The following is a 20,202-nucleotide window of genomic DNA, read 5'->3' on the forward strand; positions in this document are numbered from 1 at the left end:
AAAAAATACCAATTGTATAACACTAAAGTTCAAGAAAAGATGGTTTGCGTGAAAAAAAACTGTCTTTTCTTCAATTCCTGTATATTTTCATATCGCAATATATATCGCAACGAGAAAAAAATCGCAATGTCAGTTTTATCCAATATCGTGCAGCCCTAAGACAGATGGAGACGATAGAGTATAGTTGGTGAGATTGTGTATGTCTTTTGAGCAATTGTTGTGTACTGCATACCATAGTAAACTGCACTTATGGTCATTTAAATATTGTACTCATATATTAAATGTAGCCCACTGTTAAAAAGTTGCTATTTCAGTTTGGCCAGAGAGTCTTTTGTGCCCTGATACGATGTATTATGCTAGAAAGATAAGCAGAGGAATAATAAGCCCAAATAACATCCAACCCTGAAGAAATGTGAGTTCAGTTTGTTCATTTTAAGAAAGGTAACACAGGTTTGAACGAGCTACAGCAAGTGTTTTTTAACTAATTAGGACTGAAGAATTTGACACATTTCTTGAAATGTAATATGTTTGAATGCAATTGCTTATTTTTTTAATTCTTATTAGTTGCTCAGTGAATGACAGTCATATTAAGTGTACACCATATTAATCTTTCCATGAAGAAATAGTTGATACCTCTGTATCTGCCCAAGGACTGCAGCTTAAAATGAGCTTTGAGGACTTAGTCGTTCACTCAGATGTGTAACAAGTCAAATATGTGCTTGGTAATAATATGCATGTTGGCAGTATGCTTAATAACTCACACCCTGCCACATTTCCAAATATTCTTTGAAGCTGTTTCACAGAGCAAGTAGAGGTCGCAAGAGTAAGGAAGCCTAAGCAGAAAGAAAAAGTCTGCACACCTGCCACTGAGACACACACACACACACACACACACACACACACACACACACACACACACACACACACACACACACACACACACACACACACACACACACACACACACACACACACACAACAATAACATATCACAATGCAAAATACAGCTTCCAATTAAAAAAAGTGTTAGTAAATCGTTTACAGGGAACAATTTACACAAAATAATCATGCAGTATAAATTGGGAAACAACATATTTAGACCTAAAGAAAACATTTACGAACCATGACACCATGTAAAGGCAGAGAGGAGCAGGTACGTCTTTTGATTGGTTCTAAAAGAAAAACAATTCAAATAAAAGGCATGATCTCCCGTGCATGTCAGACTCATCCGAGTCCCTTAAAGAACATTTGAGTGTCCAGTACCAGGATGGAGGAACTTCTGAAGGTCGATCAGAACTTGTAGAAAATTAAAGATAGCACACTGAAGTTATGAATGGCTGACTCGATCTGCCTTGTTTTCAAACCCCAGGTCCTCGAACCCAGCACGCACAGTAAGCTGTCAAAACAACACAAACGTGAAGAAGAGGAGCGGCTGTTTCAGCAGCCCCTCGTTGTGATGACCCCCCAAACATCCTCTCCTGATCTCCACAGATCTCATTATGGATGCCCAGAGGTCAGACGGGGTCAGACGGACTCTCCAGTCACCCCGGGGGTCTTTGTTTCCTTCAACATATGGGTCAGCACTAGAGAAACCTTGTCTCCAGGCGGTGTTGAACCCACACACGTCAGAGTCACGCTCTGCAGCAGGTGGGCTCCACGTTACTGTAAACTGGAGACAAATTCCCTCTCCTTCTACGTTTGCAGTTTGGAGGACGTTTACATCCAAAGCTCATTAGCAGAACCATGACTGCAAACATTTTAGCAGGTGTGGCCTCAGTGGGAAACCCGTTACCTTGCAGCTGCAATGTCGCTGTCATCAATCTAGTTTACATCATGCTTATGCTGATGGATGAGAAAAGAGGAAGCAAGGCCCCCCAGTGTTTGTCCCATCAGCGTGAACTCTTTCACATGTCGGCAGCTTCTTTGACACAATCTATTTCACTTTTTAGTCCTATTCCAACATCCTCGTCAACTGACCAAACTGTTCTCAAGAGAATAATTTAAGAAAAGGCTAAAAGTATGAAAGAATTCCCATGATTTGTGTGCATCTGGGATACATATTAGTCAGCAAAGCCAGGCATGTAGGTCCCATGATTGTTTCCTTGGAGCGATGTATTTGACTGAGAAAGACAGCCGCACAGTGAGGGGGAGAAGGGTTGATGAATAAAGCAGGTTGAGATGGATTTGTGCGGGGAGGGGCAAGGTGTGGCTGAAGGAAGCTTTTGTTTCCATTTGTCTGCAGAAGAGATATTAGATATTGACTGTAGAGAACTAGAAATCTGCGATGACTCACATGTCCATTTTGCAGGAGCTACTGTATAGAATAAATCCACATAAGTGTGTGCAGTGGCTTTAAAGAATAAATTGCTTTTCACAGCTAACGTTTTGACATCCTTGTATGAAGTCTCACTCACATTTACAGGGAGTGATTGTGAGCAACATGATCGAAAACACAAGGCAACTCCAGTGTGAAGAAACAGGCAGAGGCATCAATTCATTGTGCCAGCATCAGGACCACATTTACATTGATTTGAGAGCAAACTCGGCCCAGCAAAATATTATAAAAAAGTTACAATCAATGATTTTTAAATTAAAAACATTCTCTCTTAAAAACTCCCAGCCAGGCTGCGGGTGTGTGTGTGTGTTCGGGCTGGTTTCGGGCTGGGTTTCGCTGTGTCTCGCAGACGGCCACTGGGCTCACAGGGAGGGGGGGGTAGGAGCTCCAACAAGCCGTTTAGGACAGAGAGTGAATACACATACTATACAGAGATGCTGTATGAGAAACCAATGTGAGTTTGGAAAATTGCACAATATAAATCTATTCTAGTAGACCTCAACAATTGAATTATGATCAGTATCAGTATGATCAGGCCATGACATGGGACCTTTAAGTAGCTGTGAGGGTCTTACGTTGTGTGTTGATAACTGTATTTTACTGGGTGCTTTACGTTATATTTTACATGTGTAACGACCTTAGCCTAGAGCCTTTTTCTAACTGTATGGTTATTTTGTGTTCTTTACGTTATCCCATGGTTCATTTAGATTTCATTTGTTGATTTGTTGATCGTGGGATTGGCTGTTAAAGCCAAATGCCCAACAGTGACTTCGAACCATTTTTAAAAAGTGAAAAAGTTACGCTACTTTGCAACAGTAGGTTGAATAGGTTGTGGTTGCTAGTTTCCCTTAAAAGATGGATGACTTTCTGTTGATGAAAACACATGCACAATCCCTTTGGGAAAAGGCATTTGGGGGCAACTGTTTTGAGAACACATTAAATTGGAGACCTGTGACACTTGCACCCTTTAAAGCTGATTGTTAAAAGTGGAATTCGTACGATCCAAACACACAATTTCTAAATATACGGTGTTGTCTTAGATAATTGTCTTGACTCTAGAAATATGTTTTCCCCATAAAAGGATAATGGTTTGAGAAATCAGGGACAATTTCCTGGTAAGAAATTGACAGCCTTCATTGGCTCCAACTCCTGTTCCCTTGACCTCAACAGGAAGCTTTTGTGAAGCGAAAATTGGTGACAGGCAACTAACAACCAGACCAGATAAGTTCAGCATTAGCTCGTTTGCTTCTGTGTGTTTAAACACCTGCTCTACTGTAGGTCTTTTGTCAATAGAGCTGTTAGACGCCATCAGATAAGAATCTTATTTACGATGGGGTTTGACCTTGAGCAGACACACTCATTTAGTAACAGATTTACAAGCACACCAACACATGCTGACGAATAAACAAAGTTAGAAATAGGCCTTTTCTGATTAATAAAGGCTGTGCACGGATATAGTCTCAAGGTTCAAGGCTTTTATTGGTCATATGTGCATAGAGTGTAGTTATGACGATTAAAATCTTAGGTCACAGGCTCCTCCAACAGAGCAACACAATACAACAGATAAACACAACAAAATAGTGCAAGTAATAAGTAAATACAAAAGGAAAAATAGCAAAAAAGTGAAATAGTCTCACATAATTTATTCTAAAAAACAAATCAGAAAGACACCTATGTTTCGTATCTTACTCTTGAATCCCCCGGTGAGCGTCGGCCACACATTGAGTGCTCCACACATTGAGTGCTCCACACATTCCTAACAAACCGATGAGGCATACAATGAGCTAAAGTGTCCCTTCAATTGAGAGCCACCCAGATAGCAGCCAATCACTGTCAACAGCCGTCTGTCTGAGGAAGGCCTGTGTGACCGCTGAGTGCTAAAAATACCACCCTGTATCCGTATAGTATGCCCTCATAAATCACTGTCAGAGGCTGGACGCTGCTCTCTGCCCTTGAAACACATTCACTGCAGAGCTGTTGTGTGTCAGTAGCTCACTATGAGTCAACAACTGTCCCCAAATCACCGTCGTCCATCCATCTCAGCAGACACCTATCCATCTGTTGGTTTCCACACATATTGAACACATCCTTGCTAAAAACACATGTCACCACGCTGTGTGCGAGACGTTTAAAGGTCAAGACAAAGCTGCCACAGTGTGAGAATTGAAAGGCATGACAGAAAAGCAGAACAGTTAATAACAACTAGGATTTTCCCTAAGGCCAATGTTGCATTCACGTACATCTCAGATTGTCCTATTTTCTTGTCTTTGGTACGTTTTTCTTCGAACGTTTGTGTGTAAAACAGAAATTATAATTTGTTTTATTTCAAGTTGATAGCTGTTTCTGTGAAAAAGTAGTTTTCAAATTAGTTCGACACATTAGCAAGTTACTTCCTTTAGGTCGTAATATGGAAACAACATGCATGCTAAAAAGGAAGATGTGTTTTACTCTGTCGAGTATCTGCATGACATCTAAAGAAAGCTGATAAGGTGAGACATGAAGATGTTCACTAAAAGTCTCGCCAACTTCCAAGGTTGTTGCAAATACTTAATGGGGGGCTTTAAATGAAATTCCCAGTTGTTCAATTATTTTGACACTACATGAATGCAGCAAAAACTCTATCTCACATAAGGCGCATTCACACCGCAGTACTTTTCCCACAAAGGTTCATGAGAACTTAGTTCATGAGAACTCTTTAATTCTCATGATTAGGCAAATGAAGCCGCTCACGTCACTTCTTCTTCTTCTGCTTTGGGTTTACTGGCAGGCGGCAAACAACTTCACGGCGTATACTGCCACCCGGAGTCCCCGGCCGGAAGTCCCCGGAGTTGGGGACTGGCTTCAGTAGAAGCTGCTGCCGACACCTCCTCATCTCCACCGCTCCCATGTTTTCTTTTGTGTTGCCATAAGTTAGTCTCTCTGAGTTTGTGCGCTGGGCTAATGCTAATAATGCTAATGCTAATAAGAGGATAATAAAATGGCGGCTTCACAAAACTTTTTTTAGTTTTACGGGGCGTGGTTTGCATTCCGCCCAGCCAATAGGAACCTTTTACTCCCACGAAAGTCCCTGCTCTCTAGCAGGGACGGAAAAGGGGGTGAAAAAGGTTCTGATTAACTCATGTTAGTTCCGGCTCTTTTTGGTGTGAACGCGACATTTCGGAACTATATCAGAACTAAAGTGGGTTTGAACGCGGCTATGGGTATAGAAAGTGAATCTATGTGTATCCACGCCATCATTCTGATCCTTCCAAAAATGATTGGGTGTTTTTTGGCCCATGTTTTAATCTTCGTCCAAGTTTCATGAAAATCAGGCGAGTAGTTTTTCCAAAATCCTGCTGACAGACTTGCAAACAAACACACAGACAAACACAACACTGTTTTTCTGGAACAAAAACAAGAATAGGAGAGTGTGTGGATCTGATGTGTGTAAATACTTTCTGCTGACACCAATATTTGAAGGCAGTGGCCCAGCTGTTGTTGTGCTGAATTGCCAGAATATGACCAGGAAATGGATGTTCAACACAGAGCTGAACACTGTTTATCTTTTACTCTTCCTCCTTATACTCCGTGAAAATATAACCCAGCTAATGTACCGAGAAACCCTGAAAGTCATCTCTGTCCCTAATACAAACATACATGTTCACACGTTGAGTATATTAGCAGATAAAGACTGAATGAAGGCAGGACTGAGATTAAATTAAAAGACTTATTTAAAACGTAGGATATGAAAAAGAGGAGCCAGCAGTGTTTTGGAAACCCTTCAAATGCAGAGCCCATCAAACGCAGACACTTTGCTTTTTCACAGCTTGAACGAGGCCCCACTCACAAGGTGGAACACTCCCCCTTAAAACAGACTTTATGAGCTGTAGCAGAGCCCCGTTGAAGTGTGGCGATGCAGAACAAGTGTCTGACCCCCGAAACCAGAGCGCTCGTGCCTCACAAGTTTCACAAGGCTCACAAGGCTCACAGAGCAAATGAGGGCCGACATGGGGCAGTGGGAGCGACAGCAGGGCCCATCAAGATCCAGGAAGTTAAGACATCAATATGTCATCAATTTCAAATCTTAATTTCTCAAAAAGCCATTTGTCTAAACTGTCCTCCATCTGCAAGTCTCATATTCAAGCCTTCTTTGTTTTAACAAACTGCATCTGAACAAGGCTGATGAACATGACATTTAACTCTCCGTGGAGGGAAGCTAAAAGAAAAAGCATCTCTATTTGAGAGATTAATTAAGCGTAAAAAAATCAATATTTCTGATATTTTTCTGTTCCGTTTTCTTAACATTACAGACAAATCCATCATAAAATGATTTGCAAGCGTTTCAGAGAGTTATTTGTTTTACATTTGAGGACAAACAACTATAGTTTCATTAAAGAAAAAGGTCAGTAGTCTACATTTGTACTTCAGGGAAGCAGTTGACTGAGCGAAATGTCAGCATGCTTAAAGGTAGGAAAGAATGGAGAAACCAGCTCGTGTGCGCTAGGATTTGAAAATACACAACCGGAAAAAATCTGCCCCTTCCTTCAGACTTCCTTACAGAGCCCCTCCTCCAACACACACGAACGCGCACATGACCAATGAGGGCACGAGATAAGTTTGTGCACAGATGGAAGGCTGACAGGCAGGTAGGCCATCCAGTTATTTTAGCCGGGCCGGCTCAGATGATTGGTCGTGCTTTTTACAGCGCCACGGCTTCCACAGATGAAATATTGTTACGTATTTATTGTCAAAGCATTTAATGTATTCATTGCTATCGGGATGTTAAGAGCATTCCAACAAGTGTTTCTGAAGTGAATTACCTACCCCACCTGTAAGTGATCACAACGAAAATGCTAGCATGCAGATTTGTTGGTTTTAACCCAAGCAAGTAACAACCGGGTCTGAAAAGTGAAGCCAAAGTAGTAGTGGCTTAAAACTGCATTATTTCAACTGATAGCAAATAGGAGTCAGATTGTATAGAAGTCCTTGAGAACATGTCTTGACTTATCACTTGATTTATTACATCAGTAAACATTTTCCTAATCAATATATTATTCTCTCAATCGCTTGTTGTTCATCAATACAGCATGGTGTTCATTTTGTAAGTTATAGTCCTATTTAGAGTAAAATACACGATAAAGCAGGGTGAGCTTTGAGGCGGGGCTACCTTGTGATTGACATGTTGCTGTGGTTATCTATGTTTAGGACTTTTACACTTTCAGAATTTGTTTTAAATTCATTAAAAAAGTGTATTCGGACAGTTTTTTGCCTTAAAATTCAGTGTTAGATTGTACTTAGCTTTACCCTCTCGTGTCACTTCTGGTTCCAAAACCAAGAAATGGATGTCCAAAAACTAAGTTATACATTTAACAATTAAAATCCCTTGACTGAACTTACAGATTGTAAAGACAGCATCTTTCCTCAGTAAACAACAACCATCAAAACTGTTACTGCATATGTCCAATAAGTGGAGACTGCTGACATGAATGCATTTAACCATCTGCAGCGGGTAATGGTGGGGAACACCGTGTGCTGGGGCATTCGTGACTGAGATGGGATTGAGGTATCTCCACCAGTCTTCACCAGGCAGGCTGTATATCAGAGCACTCATCCCCCTTTTAACAAGTCTGTCCTCCCAGCACAGCGCGGAATGCATAAACCAGATGCCACTGTCAGAGGGGAGACGTGAGGAGAGGTCTAGGATGTTTGTTTGATGAGTTGTTTCTCCGGTAGCTGGGAAACATGCCAGTGGAGGACGAAGACTGTGGCTGTGACCTCGGCACTGAAGCACGTCTATCCTCCATCTTTATTAAGAACAATACGTCAAAATGAAAGCCACAATCTGTCAGTTTAATGTTGCGTTGCTTATTAGTTAGCGTTAAAGGGAGAGTTTGGAGGTTTTGGAGTGGGGTTTTATGAGGTTCTTATCCATAATGTAAAAGAAAGCTAAGCAATGTACCGCTAAGTTATTCTAGACATCTAAAAGAAAGCCTACCTAAAAAAGCAATATCAGTTTAAGTGTCTGCTATATTTTGACAATGTTTCGTACTTTACGTTGCTTTCAGGTAGCCCTTTCTGTCGGGGAACAAATAACGCTGTGTATTCCCTTTTTAAAGCAATCAGACTCCATGGACAAAAAGGGAAATTACATTTTGAAGAACACGGTTAATTAGACCCTCCAGAAAAACGCGATTCTGCGATCACAGAATTTACCGCATAATCAGCAATATGGCGCAGATTTCTAAAAGGCCTCATAATCCCCGCATTTTTCCACACAAAATTGAGAGAAAAAAAAGTTAACTCGTCTTGACGTGACGTCATCAGCTCGCGCATCACAGAATGTAAACAACACTGTATAGAGTGAACGTGTGGAGCTCACACGATAGAGAAAACACCAAGATGAAAAAATCTAATCCATCTCATTTACCGACGAACATTTCTACTAAAGACCGGGCAAAAAGTGGGGGGAAACTATTCTGCACCCCGTGCAACTGTGTGTTGGAGCATAAGAAAAAATCGACGGTGGCGACCCACTTTGATTCATTCAAACATTCGAAAATGCTTTCTGCTGCTGCGGACAAGAAAGCCAAACAACTCACGTTCACCGAGGCATCAACCTCCAAAACCCTTTCGAGGGCTACAAGAAACGAAGTGAGTAGCCTACAAGATTGAAGCTGGTCAGATAACGAACGAGTAATTTAATTGAAAAGTAAAGGGGTTTAATGTTAGTGGCAGGTTGTGTGTGAGAAAGAATAAATAAGACAGCCCAATATTTTAAAAAATTGTTATTCTTTTTTCAAGCATATTTAGCATATTTCGCAACTTTCCGCATATTTCACCGTATAAAATCACATAAAAACCCCGCATGTTTAATCGCATAATCAAGGATTTTAGCCCGCGTTTTTCTGGAGGGTCTCGTTAATGCTGGACTATCGCCTCCTAGACCTGGATTGTGATTTGAAGGGTATGTTTCTGCTCATCCATGTGACAAAATGACACTTACTGTACAGGTATGAGATAACAATCAACGCAGTGGTGGACCAGCATGCTCCTGTGTACTTCAAGGTCAAATTACATGTTGTTGTCAATGGAGTCTAGTTGCTTCAAAGACAGCATGGATGGATATTACAGCTACTGTTGTCTGTAGGAAATGGCTGTGTGACGCTACGATAAAGTGCTGAAAATATTCTAACGGTAGCGTAACTAGGAGTTTAAAATGCTGCTGCAAAGGACCCTCGTTACATTGCTTTGTTTCCTTGCTGTAACACTGATATCTACTGTAGGTAAGACACTAACTATGGACAGGTCCCTATTATAAGCCCACTTCTAAAGATCCAAACCATCCCTTTAATACTAATCAAACCTGAATTAAAACATCTGGGCTAATGCTTTATTTAATACATGTGTTATCCACCTGTATTAACCAAAATACAGCTTTCCATGTTCTTTCATCATCTCCTTCAACGTATATGGAGAGTATTAGGAACAAACTATTAGATCTTGAGTGGTGCAAGGCAAGCTACAAAGATGTCTCCCCTCAGCTGGGCCCACCACCGCCAGCAGGGAAGTGTGTGGTCAGTGGTAGGCCTTTAAAAACACACACACCCTTCTCAAATACCCCTACCTTGGTATAAAGAGAGAGAATTCCCCACTGAATGGAATTCCCCCCATAAAGGGACCTTTCTTTCACTGTTCATCTGAAACGAGTGGCCATTCAGGGGGTTTCAGCGCCTCAGAGACGACAGGTTCGTTTACACGTGTGAGTCATAGGAAGTGTTCAGCGTTTAGTGATCCTAAAGATGCACTGGTATTGCACCTTTCTCATTTTGATTTAAAGATTTGAACAGGAATTTAGGGAAAGCACTGCTCTGTTGATGTGAAAGTGTTTTTGTCCCTACAATGAAAATGAATATATTAGATACTCCTTTACACTTATTGTACTAAATTAGTTACTTAGCAGGTTCATATTATAACTACAAAACGTATCAATTTATGAATTATGATATGCTATTATGGATTAGGTTACCTGGCAGTGTGAAGAGAGAGCTTAAGTTTTACCAGCTGCAAGATTATAATTAAATTCACCAATTATAATCCAGACATATAATACACAGTTTAGAATTCACGTCCATTCTCTGTAATGGTCCTTTTGGTATTTGTGATTATGTAACTTTAGTTAAAAAACGAATGAGGGACTTTTAATCATAACAGAGTATTTTCAGACTGTGGCATAATACATGTACTTAAAGGTGGGGTAGGTAAGAATGGAGAAACCAGCTTGAGTAATCTGGAATTTGAAAATACACAACCGGAAAAAATCTCCCTCTTCCTTCAGACTTCCTTACAGAGCCCCTCCTCCAACACACACAAACGCGCTCATGACCAATGAGGGCACGAGATAAGTTTGTGCACAGATGGAAGGCTGACAGGCAGGTAGGCCATCCAGTTATTTTAGCCGGGCCGGCTCAGATGATTGGTCGTGCTTTTTACAGCGCTACGGCTTCCACAGATGAAATATTGCTACGTATTTATTGTCAAAGCATTTCATGTATTCATTGCTATCGGGATGTTAAGAGCATTCCATGGAATATAACAACAAGTGTTTCTGAAGTGAATTACCTACCCAACCTTTAAGTAAATTATCTTAGTACTTTTTCCACCTCTGATGAAACCTCATCAGATCTCCATCAGACCATATCTGTAGCAGTTGTACAGGCTAAAACTAATGGTTACTAACCATAAAATACCTTGTTGTGTCTAAATTGGTGTACTTCTGTCCTAATGCAAAGTATAGCAAAATGCACTATGAGTACCTTAATGTTCCTCTCATTAGGTTCAACCCTGTACACTAATCTGACTCAGAAACCGCCATCTTGGCTAATGGAAGTTGCATTTGTCAACACAGCACTACAAAAATAAAAGTGTGTATGTTTTTCTTCGTCACTACTTAATAAATTGTGTTAACTGAGCGATCTGCAATGATTTGCTATTTGCTATACATAGCTATTGCTACCATTTAGCTGCATCTATTGTCACTTCCAGTCAGGGCACAGCAGCTGTGTGCGATTCCTAAACTGTAAAAGTGTTCAGTGTACAACATGAAAAAGGACAGGAAAGCATCCACATTTAGACACTAGACTTCCCTCATTAGAAAGTCTCTCTAACAGGTTAATTTGAGAGTGTCACTGTGAAATCTGAGATGGACAATAAGGGTCGAATGGACAGAGTTGTTATTCATGCAGCGACACAAACTGTGTGACAGCGTTTCCTCTGTAATCAGCAGCAACACGTCGCCACAACACACACACAACCTCTGTGGTATGGTGTGTATGTAAAGTTAAAATAACAACATCATTAAGCCAGAGAAACAGTACAGCCCAAATGTTTTGAATTGCATTAGAATTTTCATGATTAAGTATTTAAAAAACGGTTTCTTGCCACAAACTGAAGCCCCAATGGGACCGATATGAAAGCCAACATTTAAATTACCTCCAGAAACTCCAGCAGAGAAAACAGTGAGCTGCTTTATTATGGGAGTATAATGTAGCTTCAACCATAACTGAGACATAAAACTAATAGGTTACAGGCCTGGTTAAAAACCAACAGCAAGGCAGAGAAATAAGCTCTGCAACTGCACTGCAAAAGCATTCAAAATATGGTGGAAGAAGTGTTCAGATCCCTTCATTAGTTGAAAGGTGATATATAAATCAGCTTGCCTTGTACAGTATTTGAGTAATTGTACTTAGTTACAAAAGCATCTTTTCCTTTGAGCCTCATGTTCATCAAGATTCAAAGTCTAATTGTCCTATTGCACAGTAGCTACAGTGTAGATATGAACATGACAAACTGAAGTCCCAGGTTCCTTCAACGATGCAACGTGAATATACAGGACATCAAACAGACACAACCAATACAAATAGTGCAAGAAATAACAGAATAGAAATAAAATAGTGCAAGAGAATGTTGCAAGATGTGCAAGTAAATACAAATTAAATCGAAATAATGCTAGAAGAGTCTATATCACATGTGTCAAACTCAAGGCCCGGGGGCCAAATCAGGCCCTTGGTGGATTTAATTTCGGCCCGCAGGATAATTTCTAATTCCTATTAGATCTGGCCCGCCGGTATATTGAACGCACACCTTCACTCCATCCTGAGGGTCTCCTCAGCTCAGAGCCTGAGCCCAAACATTGATGACCTTGCACCCAAGATGAGATGTCAAGTATCTGAACTAGCATCACAGAGCAGCAAGCTGAGTTTAATGGATGTTTCCTTCTGCACTTTCTCTCTGACGACAACAGGGCATGTTTGGTTTGTTCTTTGAGGGAAATAGTTTTTTTGAAGCTGTTGAAAAATGTAATCATAAGAAATGACTGTGGAAAAGCTGCAGATAGAGCCATAAGAAATGAATGCAGCTGATTATTTAATGTTTAATGTTGTTTTTATAGGCAATCATTTAAGCTTTGTTAGTTCCAGGTTTAATATGTTCAATAAGTTCATTTCAATAAGTTCTGCAATAAACATTGAACCAGTCCGGCCCTACCCATTTTTTATTTTGACCCGCTGTGTATTTGAGTTTGACCCCCCTGTTCCAGTGGATACATGTGTCTTATTTAATGAAAGCTATAACCTATAGAGATGAGCATAATGAAACAATCTGCCTTTTTCAGCAGGTAAGCAAACCACTATTCGAGAACTCACTGCTGCATAGCTTCTCTTTGGACACATTTACACTCTTAATGTAAATAATATCCTGCGTTATATTGTGTCAAACATTTACCAAATTGGGATCAATAAAGTACCTCTCATCTTATCTTATATGCACCAGATATCTTGTACGTTGTGTTCGCTGTTATCCGTGGACGTTCTGTTCCATCGGCAGAAGAACAAAGCCCCGTGAAGAACAACAACATTCAGGACATCTGCACATGGCTTCGGATTGAGTTCAAGCCTCCCCCTGAGATCACAGTTTCTGCGCTCACATTGAAACTGGCAGATGGATCCAGATGAAATCTTCCCCGACTGTTTGCACACTACAGCACACAACATCCACTTAAACGCTGGCAATACTTTCTTCCATTAAAGTATGGTTAGGGTGAAAGTTAAAGGTCTTCTTTTGTGTTAGAGCCATGCAAATCAATGTTTGTGTATATGAGGAGGTCCTTTGGCTCTAATAGCATTCATTGTAATGTCTTTCATCACCTTCAATCTTGCTTTTGCTGACCTCTTGTGTTCAGCACCTCGTCCTGCTGCAGTGATGTAGAATTGTACACAAAGGGTGTGTCAGTATACTTTGACATCACTAAAAAGGTTAAATGGTGCACTTCTCATCCCAACTCCGTCACTTTGAAGGCACTGAAATACTGCTTTTCAATCCAGTATCCATCCACTCTTTATCCTCTAAATGTGTAGTGCGTGCAAGCTAGGGAACATGAAGAAGAGAAATTGCAAAAATGCACAGAAGAAGGAAAATGTTTGATGCAACCCAGTGATAAGAACTGTGTTTGATTTCCGAGGTTTTCATTGTGCTGTTCAGGTTCAAAACAATTCTAAGAACTCTCTGCCTATCCCCGTTACGCTCACAAAGAACAGATCACAGCGAGGAGTTTGCAGACAAGCTTTGGGAAGGGAAAGGTCAATGTAAGCTCGGCCATTAGGTTCATGTTTTTCAAAATAAAGGGCGCACATGGAAGAAGTCCTGCAGGGTTTGCTCTGGTCAAGGCTCAAATCAGGACAGCTTTTCATAAGCCATGAGGACATGAAGCAGCAGGGATACTTCACTTTGTGTGCATTCAAATGTTCCCCCACCAGTGGACAGTTATTCAAAACACAACACTTTGCACAACATAAACATGAGAGTAACTATATTTTGTAAAGTCCTGTCCTTATCTAAATGGTTAGTGATATGAACAAGAGCAGCAACAGCTTCTTCTGTAACACAACTAGCTTATATGCAAATTGGTATGGATGAAGTTTGTCTTTTGTTGAACTGATAAGAAAACAGAGAAGAATGATTTCTAATGATTTCCTAATGACTGAGGTAAGGGCTATTGGTCTGTAGTCCTTATGTTCTTTTGGGCAGTGGTTGTATGTGTAAATACTCCTTCTATCTCCATGCCTTCCTCCTGCAGGTTTCCCTCAGGAACATCCGCAGTGGTCGACCACCATTGACGGGATCTTTCCGTAGATGATCTGTTCTTTGCGGTTGAAGTAGAGCATGTTGATGGCCGACATCTTGGTGGGCGTGCAGCAGGGTCCCGCGGAGCCTCGAGGGTTGGCTTTGTTCACCAGGTGTGCATGCGGGTACTGCTGCAGGTGCATGAACTCACATTCCCCCGAGCAGTAGTTGGCCCGGTAGCGTTTGGGCGCGATGATCCAGTCCCAGCCGAACTCCTCGAAGTCCACGGTGAGCGTGTAGAGGCAGCAGCGAGTTTCTGAAGAATCCTCGTCGCAGTTGAGGCCGGAGTCACGGCGGGATCTCTTCGGGTTGTCGAGGATCTTCACTTCAATGAACGGTTGCTGGAAGAGAGTTGGAAATATGTGCAGGCAATGCAACAGAAAAACCACTTGCATAGTGCCATGTAAAGCAGTTAGCCAAACATTAGTTTAGTTTAGTGTGTGTGTTACACGATCACAACATGTAACACACACACCACATCCAACACAGACTAGTGTGTGCAGGATCTCAGTGAAACATTAGGTCAGCACTTTGGTTTTGACCCCACACAGATCAAACTTAATTTGGATCTTCACAAAATTCCAGAATCAAAGTGCTTTTCAAGTACAAGTGAATATGTCTTGGTACACTCACCAGCCCTTCCTCTCCAGGCTCCGCTGATGTGACGGCCAGATCTTGTCCGGTGGAGTCGAAGGCGTTGATCTCGATGCCGTAGTTGTTCTCCGGTTGGCGCAGCCAGGCCTGAAGCAGAGATTTGATGTCGATGCTCTGCCAGGATCCGGCGCCGGCGTCAGCCTCGATCTTCAGTGAGCGGACTCGCACTCGCGTGTTGTTTCCCTCCTTCCCCGGTTTGAGGTGGGAGATCTGCAGGAAGATGGTGGTCACTGTGTCGGCCGGACGCAGGTGAACCCACAGCTGAGCGCGCAGGATGTTCTTGGGTTGGATCTTCGGACTGAGGCTGAACAGACAACAAAAGGACAACTCCTCCAGGTCCATGGGATTAGCTGGAGGAAATGTATATTAGTCAAAGTCAACTTTATTGTTAATCTTTCAGTTTGTGTGTACAGACAGAGAGATCGAAATACCGTTTCCCACCATCCTGAATTGTTTTCTGGTTTGTCCAAAATGAGGATGAATCCCCATTTATTTTAGTGACCCCCTGACCTTTCCTCTAGCACCACCGTCAGGACTAAATATGCCTCGGATCGACAGTCTTTTCCAGGGACGTGCACAGGTACGGGCTAATGTTGCCCGGGCAACGGCCCGTTTGGCCTTTTTGGCTGACCTGCCCCTCTGGAGAGAGTGAGAGTTTGTTTTTCTTTTTTCTGTTGTGGCCGAATCAACATGATAAGCCCACAATTAGTATTGTAGCGTCTCGCTGCGGGAAACACACTTTGTCAGCGCTGTCATCTGCCGGTGCGTTAAGACCACCTCAGTGTGGGATTTTGGAAACTTGATTTTGAGTTGTCTCATGGCAGTTAGGGTATAAGGGACAAACCAGGGGACTTTACTTCCTCTTGATACCGTCGGTTATTTACAAAAAAACACCTAAATATAGCCTACTTGTTGTTTTTGTGCTTAAAGAATGATAAGAATAAGAATAATGCGTATTGAACTGGTTTCATTAATTAGTGAGTTTATTTAAAGGTGGGGTAGGTAATTTTGGAGAAACCAGCTCGAGTGCGCTAGAATTTGAAAATACACAGCCGGAAAAAATCTGCCACTTCCTTACAGAGCCCCTCCTCCAACACACACGAAAGCGCGCATGACCAATGAGGTTACGAGATAAGTTTGTGCACAGATGGAAGGCTGACAGGCAGGTAGGCCATCCAGTTACTTTAGCCGGGCCGGCTCAGATGATTGGTCGTGCTTTTTACAGNTATAAGGGACAAACCAGGGGACTTTACTTCCTCTTGATACCGTCGGTTATTTACAAAAAAACACCTAAATATAGCCTACTTGTTGTTTTTGTGCTTCTGTCTTTCTGTGTCTTTTCATCTGTGAACTCCCTCAACGGGGCGCTCGCTCTCTTTTCTTGATCGCCCTCTCACGGGTGAACAGTTCAATGTCCCGCTTCATTGTAGGAATTCTGCCATGTCTCACTTTAGTTTGACCATCTCTGCTACTAAGTTATGGAATACTAAATAAATAAGTAATTAGATACCTTACCGTTACTGCGCTCATAAAGAATGATAAGAATAATGCGTATTGAACTGGTTTCATTCATTAGTGAGTTTATTTAAGGTAATTAGTTAGAGGCCCTATTTTATCAGTATGTCTGGACTGCAGTTACAATGGTCAAACTACATTAGAACAGAATTGTCCCCATTTTGTCTTTAATAGTTAACATTAGATATGTTAATGAGATATGGACCGCAAAACAAAAAATGTCCCTGGTTTTTATTTTTTAAATCAAGTCACCGAATGCAAGTAGTCGCCTTAGCTTATTTTATTATGAGATGTGAATTACTCTTCAATTTAGTGGATGTAATAATCGTTTGGTTTCTTTTACATTAAAAACAAGTTACAATTTTCAAAAGGTCTTATGTTTTTTTTCGGGGGGAGGCCCTTTTTCCAGTTTAGAGCAATAGCCCCTCCAAATGTCTGTGCACGTCCCTGGTCTTTTCCATATTCTGTTGTAGTGATAGCCTGATGTCCCTCAAATTTGTTCACAGTATTTATAATGTACAGAATAAAGTTCTTCCTGACCCTATGACCTTTCCTCTACTGTTACTGTTGTAGGATTAAAATAATACAATGACTTATCTATTGTTTCACATGACCAACATTGCCACAGCATGTTACCATTTGCTGTAAAGTAATGAAACGTTTTCACTCATCTTCATCAAATAGAAGACTCATTTGACTTTTTTACTCTTAAATATAGTCACTTTTACACAGCGCAAAATATGAGTCTTCTCAAAATACTACTGGCATGAACATTTGTCATAAAAGCTTTTGTCATGAACGTTTTTAAATTGCAGATATATATATGTTTGTTTTATGGATTTTTTAAGTTCCAACATCTCCCTGAAACTACAATGCTGTCAGTATTTTATAATTAAAGGTCACAAATTAGACTTTGAAAGTGATTATAATATTTGATAGTCGGGAACAGCTTAATTACGCACGTCTTCGTCATTTACGGCTTAACTGTCCCGTTTTTTCTACTTTGAAACAAACTTTACGCACAGGATTTACGCATGGATTATTCTTTCTTTTGTTTTACTTACGGCGTTCCGTGGAGGTGTAGAACAAAAAAAGACGTATAAAAATGACAGATATGTTTGGTTTAGTTACGCTTAGTGGCCATGGTGATGATGGTCTCCGTGGTGGCGTGCTCCTCTTCCTCCACGCGCGAGTCGTACTGGTCCAGGATCTGCGTCAGAGGCGGCGCTTTGGGCAGCAGCTGGCGGATCATGTCCCGGCTGATGTTGGGAGCCTGTTCGAGTCTCAGGATACTCAGGATCTGGGACTTGATGCTGTGGAGCCTCATCTGCTTGCTGTGCTCCCGGAAGTCGCAGGCAGAACACTGCTCTCCACCTTCCACCAGTATCTTGGAGGTCTGGTTCATCTCCATGGAACAACTCGCAGAGAGGAAGAAAGCCAGGCCCAGCAAGAGGAGCATCCTGCAGGGAAGAAGGGGTCGGTGCAGTGACGCTGCCCGATATGAGTCTGTCCTCAGGACTCAGGACTTTACGATTGGCTGTGAGGAGGTTTTTTTTAATCACAAGGGAGATTTAAAGAGGTAGCATCACTGACACTATTCTTTAAAGCCAAATATTGTGTTTGATTTTTATAGCGCTTTCATACAGCTCAAAGACGCTTCTTTATGATCATGTTATGTTTTGGGTGTTATCCGCTGCTCCTCCCACCCCCCTGCATGAGGAGTGAACAGGTTCAGCTGCCTGTGTCTCAGCCACTCTGCAGGCTGTCCAAACATCAAATGAACCTGCAGGGAGTCCGGAGAGGAGCTGCATCACACAGGGTAAACATTCAAATATCACCTCAGGTTGTTTACTGGATTTGTTTTATTTCAAAATGGGGACTTTTGTGCGTTTTTAACAATGTGTTCAGAATGTGGATGCCTTTTATTTGTACTTATTGGACACAGTTGACATTGGGAGAGGTTTTTTAAAAACTTATTTTATTTTTAATGGCCAAACAGAACATTTTAGGTAATGAAATGTTTTTTTTTTTAGGGAAACCCCTAACCCCCTTCGACATTCATGGAAGTGAACTTCAGATGCCTGTCCACTTCAGCTTCAGTGTGTCGTTGAATGGGATGTAAAGTGTCCAGACTCTTCTCTTGGGTCGGTTTGGAGCAACAGAAGGAGACGGACATCGTTCATCAGGAGGAGGATGAAACAGAAGTGTTTTTAAAGGACCGAGAGGAGGGGAAATGTTCAGAGGAGACTCCAGCTGATGGGTCATCGTTAAACCTTCATCCAGTCAGCAAACAGATACTGGATTACGCTCAGAAGATGTCAGAGGATATCGTCGCTCAGGCTCTGCAGATCTGCTGGCAGATTCAATACAAAGAGTTGCCTTTCATTGATTCTGAGTGTGAATATACAATATGAACTTAATAGTTTTCTACATGAAGTCAAAGTGTGATGTTGAAAATACTCCTGAAATGCTGCAGGAATGTAGACTCTCCGTCCACAACATGTGATTTACTTTGGACTTGGTGCTCATTCCTACAGAAGTCATTTGTTTGTATGACAGTCAAACATGTATTATGCAAATATAACTTTGTCAAACAAAAAGCATGTGATTATTTTGATGCAAGCTAACTTAGGTTGTTTACCATGCTGGAACAAAACTACTATACTGCAAATGCAAATAAATATGAATGTAATGGATGTTTGTTGATGTGCAAAAAGGTCTCAGGTTTTCTTGAGGTACTTTTACTTTAGTATGGTATTTCCATTTTATGCTACTTTGTACTTCTACTCCACTAGGTAAATAGTGTACTTTTATTCCACTACATTTACGGATTACCTTTAGTTAATAGATATAGATTAATGAAAAACAATATAACCAAGTGTTAAATCAGACTTTAGTTCCACCTGGAGTAAATCCACAAGCTACCCTGCAGTATACAAAGTCATTCAGACTAGCTGCACCTTTACCAGCTTTGAGAACACTTTCATGATCAATCATTATAAAACATATCATATATATTATTCTGAAATGGACCAATCTGCACAATGACTACTTTTACTGTCGGTACTTTCACTATATTTTGATGAGAATACTTTTCTACTTTTACTTGAGGGACATTTTGAATGAGGACTTTTACTGTAACAGAGTATTCCTACACTCTGGTACTTCTACTTTTACTCAAGTACAAGATCTAAGTACTTTACTTTTACTCAAGTACAAGATCTGAGTACTTCTACTTTTACTACAAGATCTGAGTACTTCTACTTTTACTCAAGTACAAGATCTGAGTACTTCTACTTTTACTCAAGTACAAGATCTAAGTACTTTACTTTTACTCAAGTACAAGATCTGAGTACTTCTACTTTTACTCAAGTACAAGATCTGAGTACTTCTACTTTTACTCAAGTACAAGATCTGAGTACTTCTACTTTTACTCAAGTACAAGATCTGAGTACTTCTACTTTTACTCAAGAACAAGATCTGAGTACTTCTACTTTTACTACAAGATCTGAGTACTTCTACTTTTACTCAAGTACAAGATC

The 20,202-nt window shown here is 41.0% G+C and overlaps 1 protein-coding gene across 1 annotated transcript; it reads right to left on the bottom strand.

The window, feature by feature from the left end:
* Positions 1-12,828: 12,828 nt before the first annotated feature.
* Positions 12,829-18,218, bottom strand: LOC104948696 (growth/differentiation factor 8-like). The gene is made up of 3 exons (XM_010774916.1): positions 17,792-18,218; positions 15,125-15,495; positions 12,829-14,832 (listed from the first exon to the last, which is right to left on the bottom strand). Exons 1-3 carry the CDS (start codon positions 18,117-18,119, stop codon positions 14,452-14,454), a joined length of 1,080 nt encoding a protein of 359 aa, XP_010773218.1. The 5' UTR covers positions 18,120-18,218; the 3' UTR covers positions 12,829-14,451.
* Positions 18,219-20,202: the final 1,984 nt, after the last annotated feature.

This window comes from Notothenia coriiceps, unplaced genomic scaffold (genome assembly GCF_000735185.1).
Source record: "Notothenia coriiceps isolate Sejong01 unplaced genomic scaffold, NC01 NC01_scaffold00014898, whole genome shotgun sequence".
NCBI classification, from domain to species: Eukaryota; Metazoa; Chordata; class Actinopteri; order Perciformes; family Nototheniidae; genus Notothenia; species Notothenia coriiceps.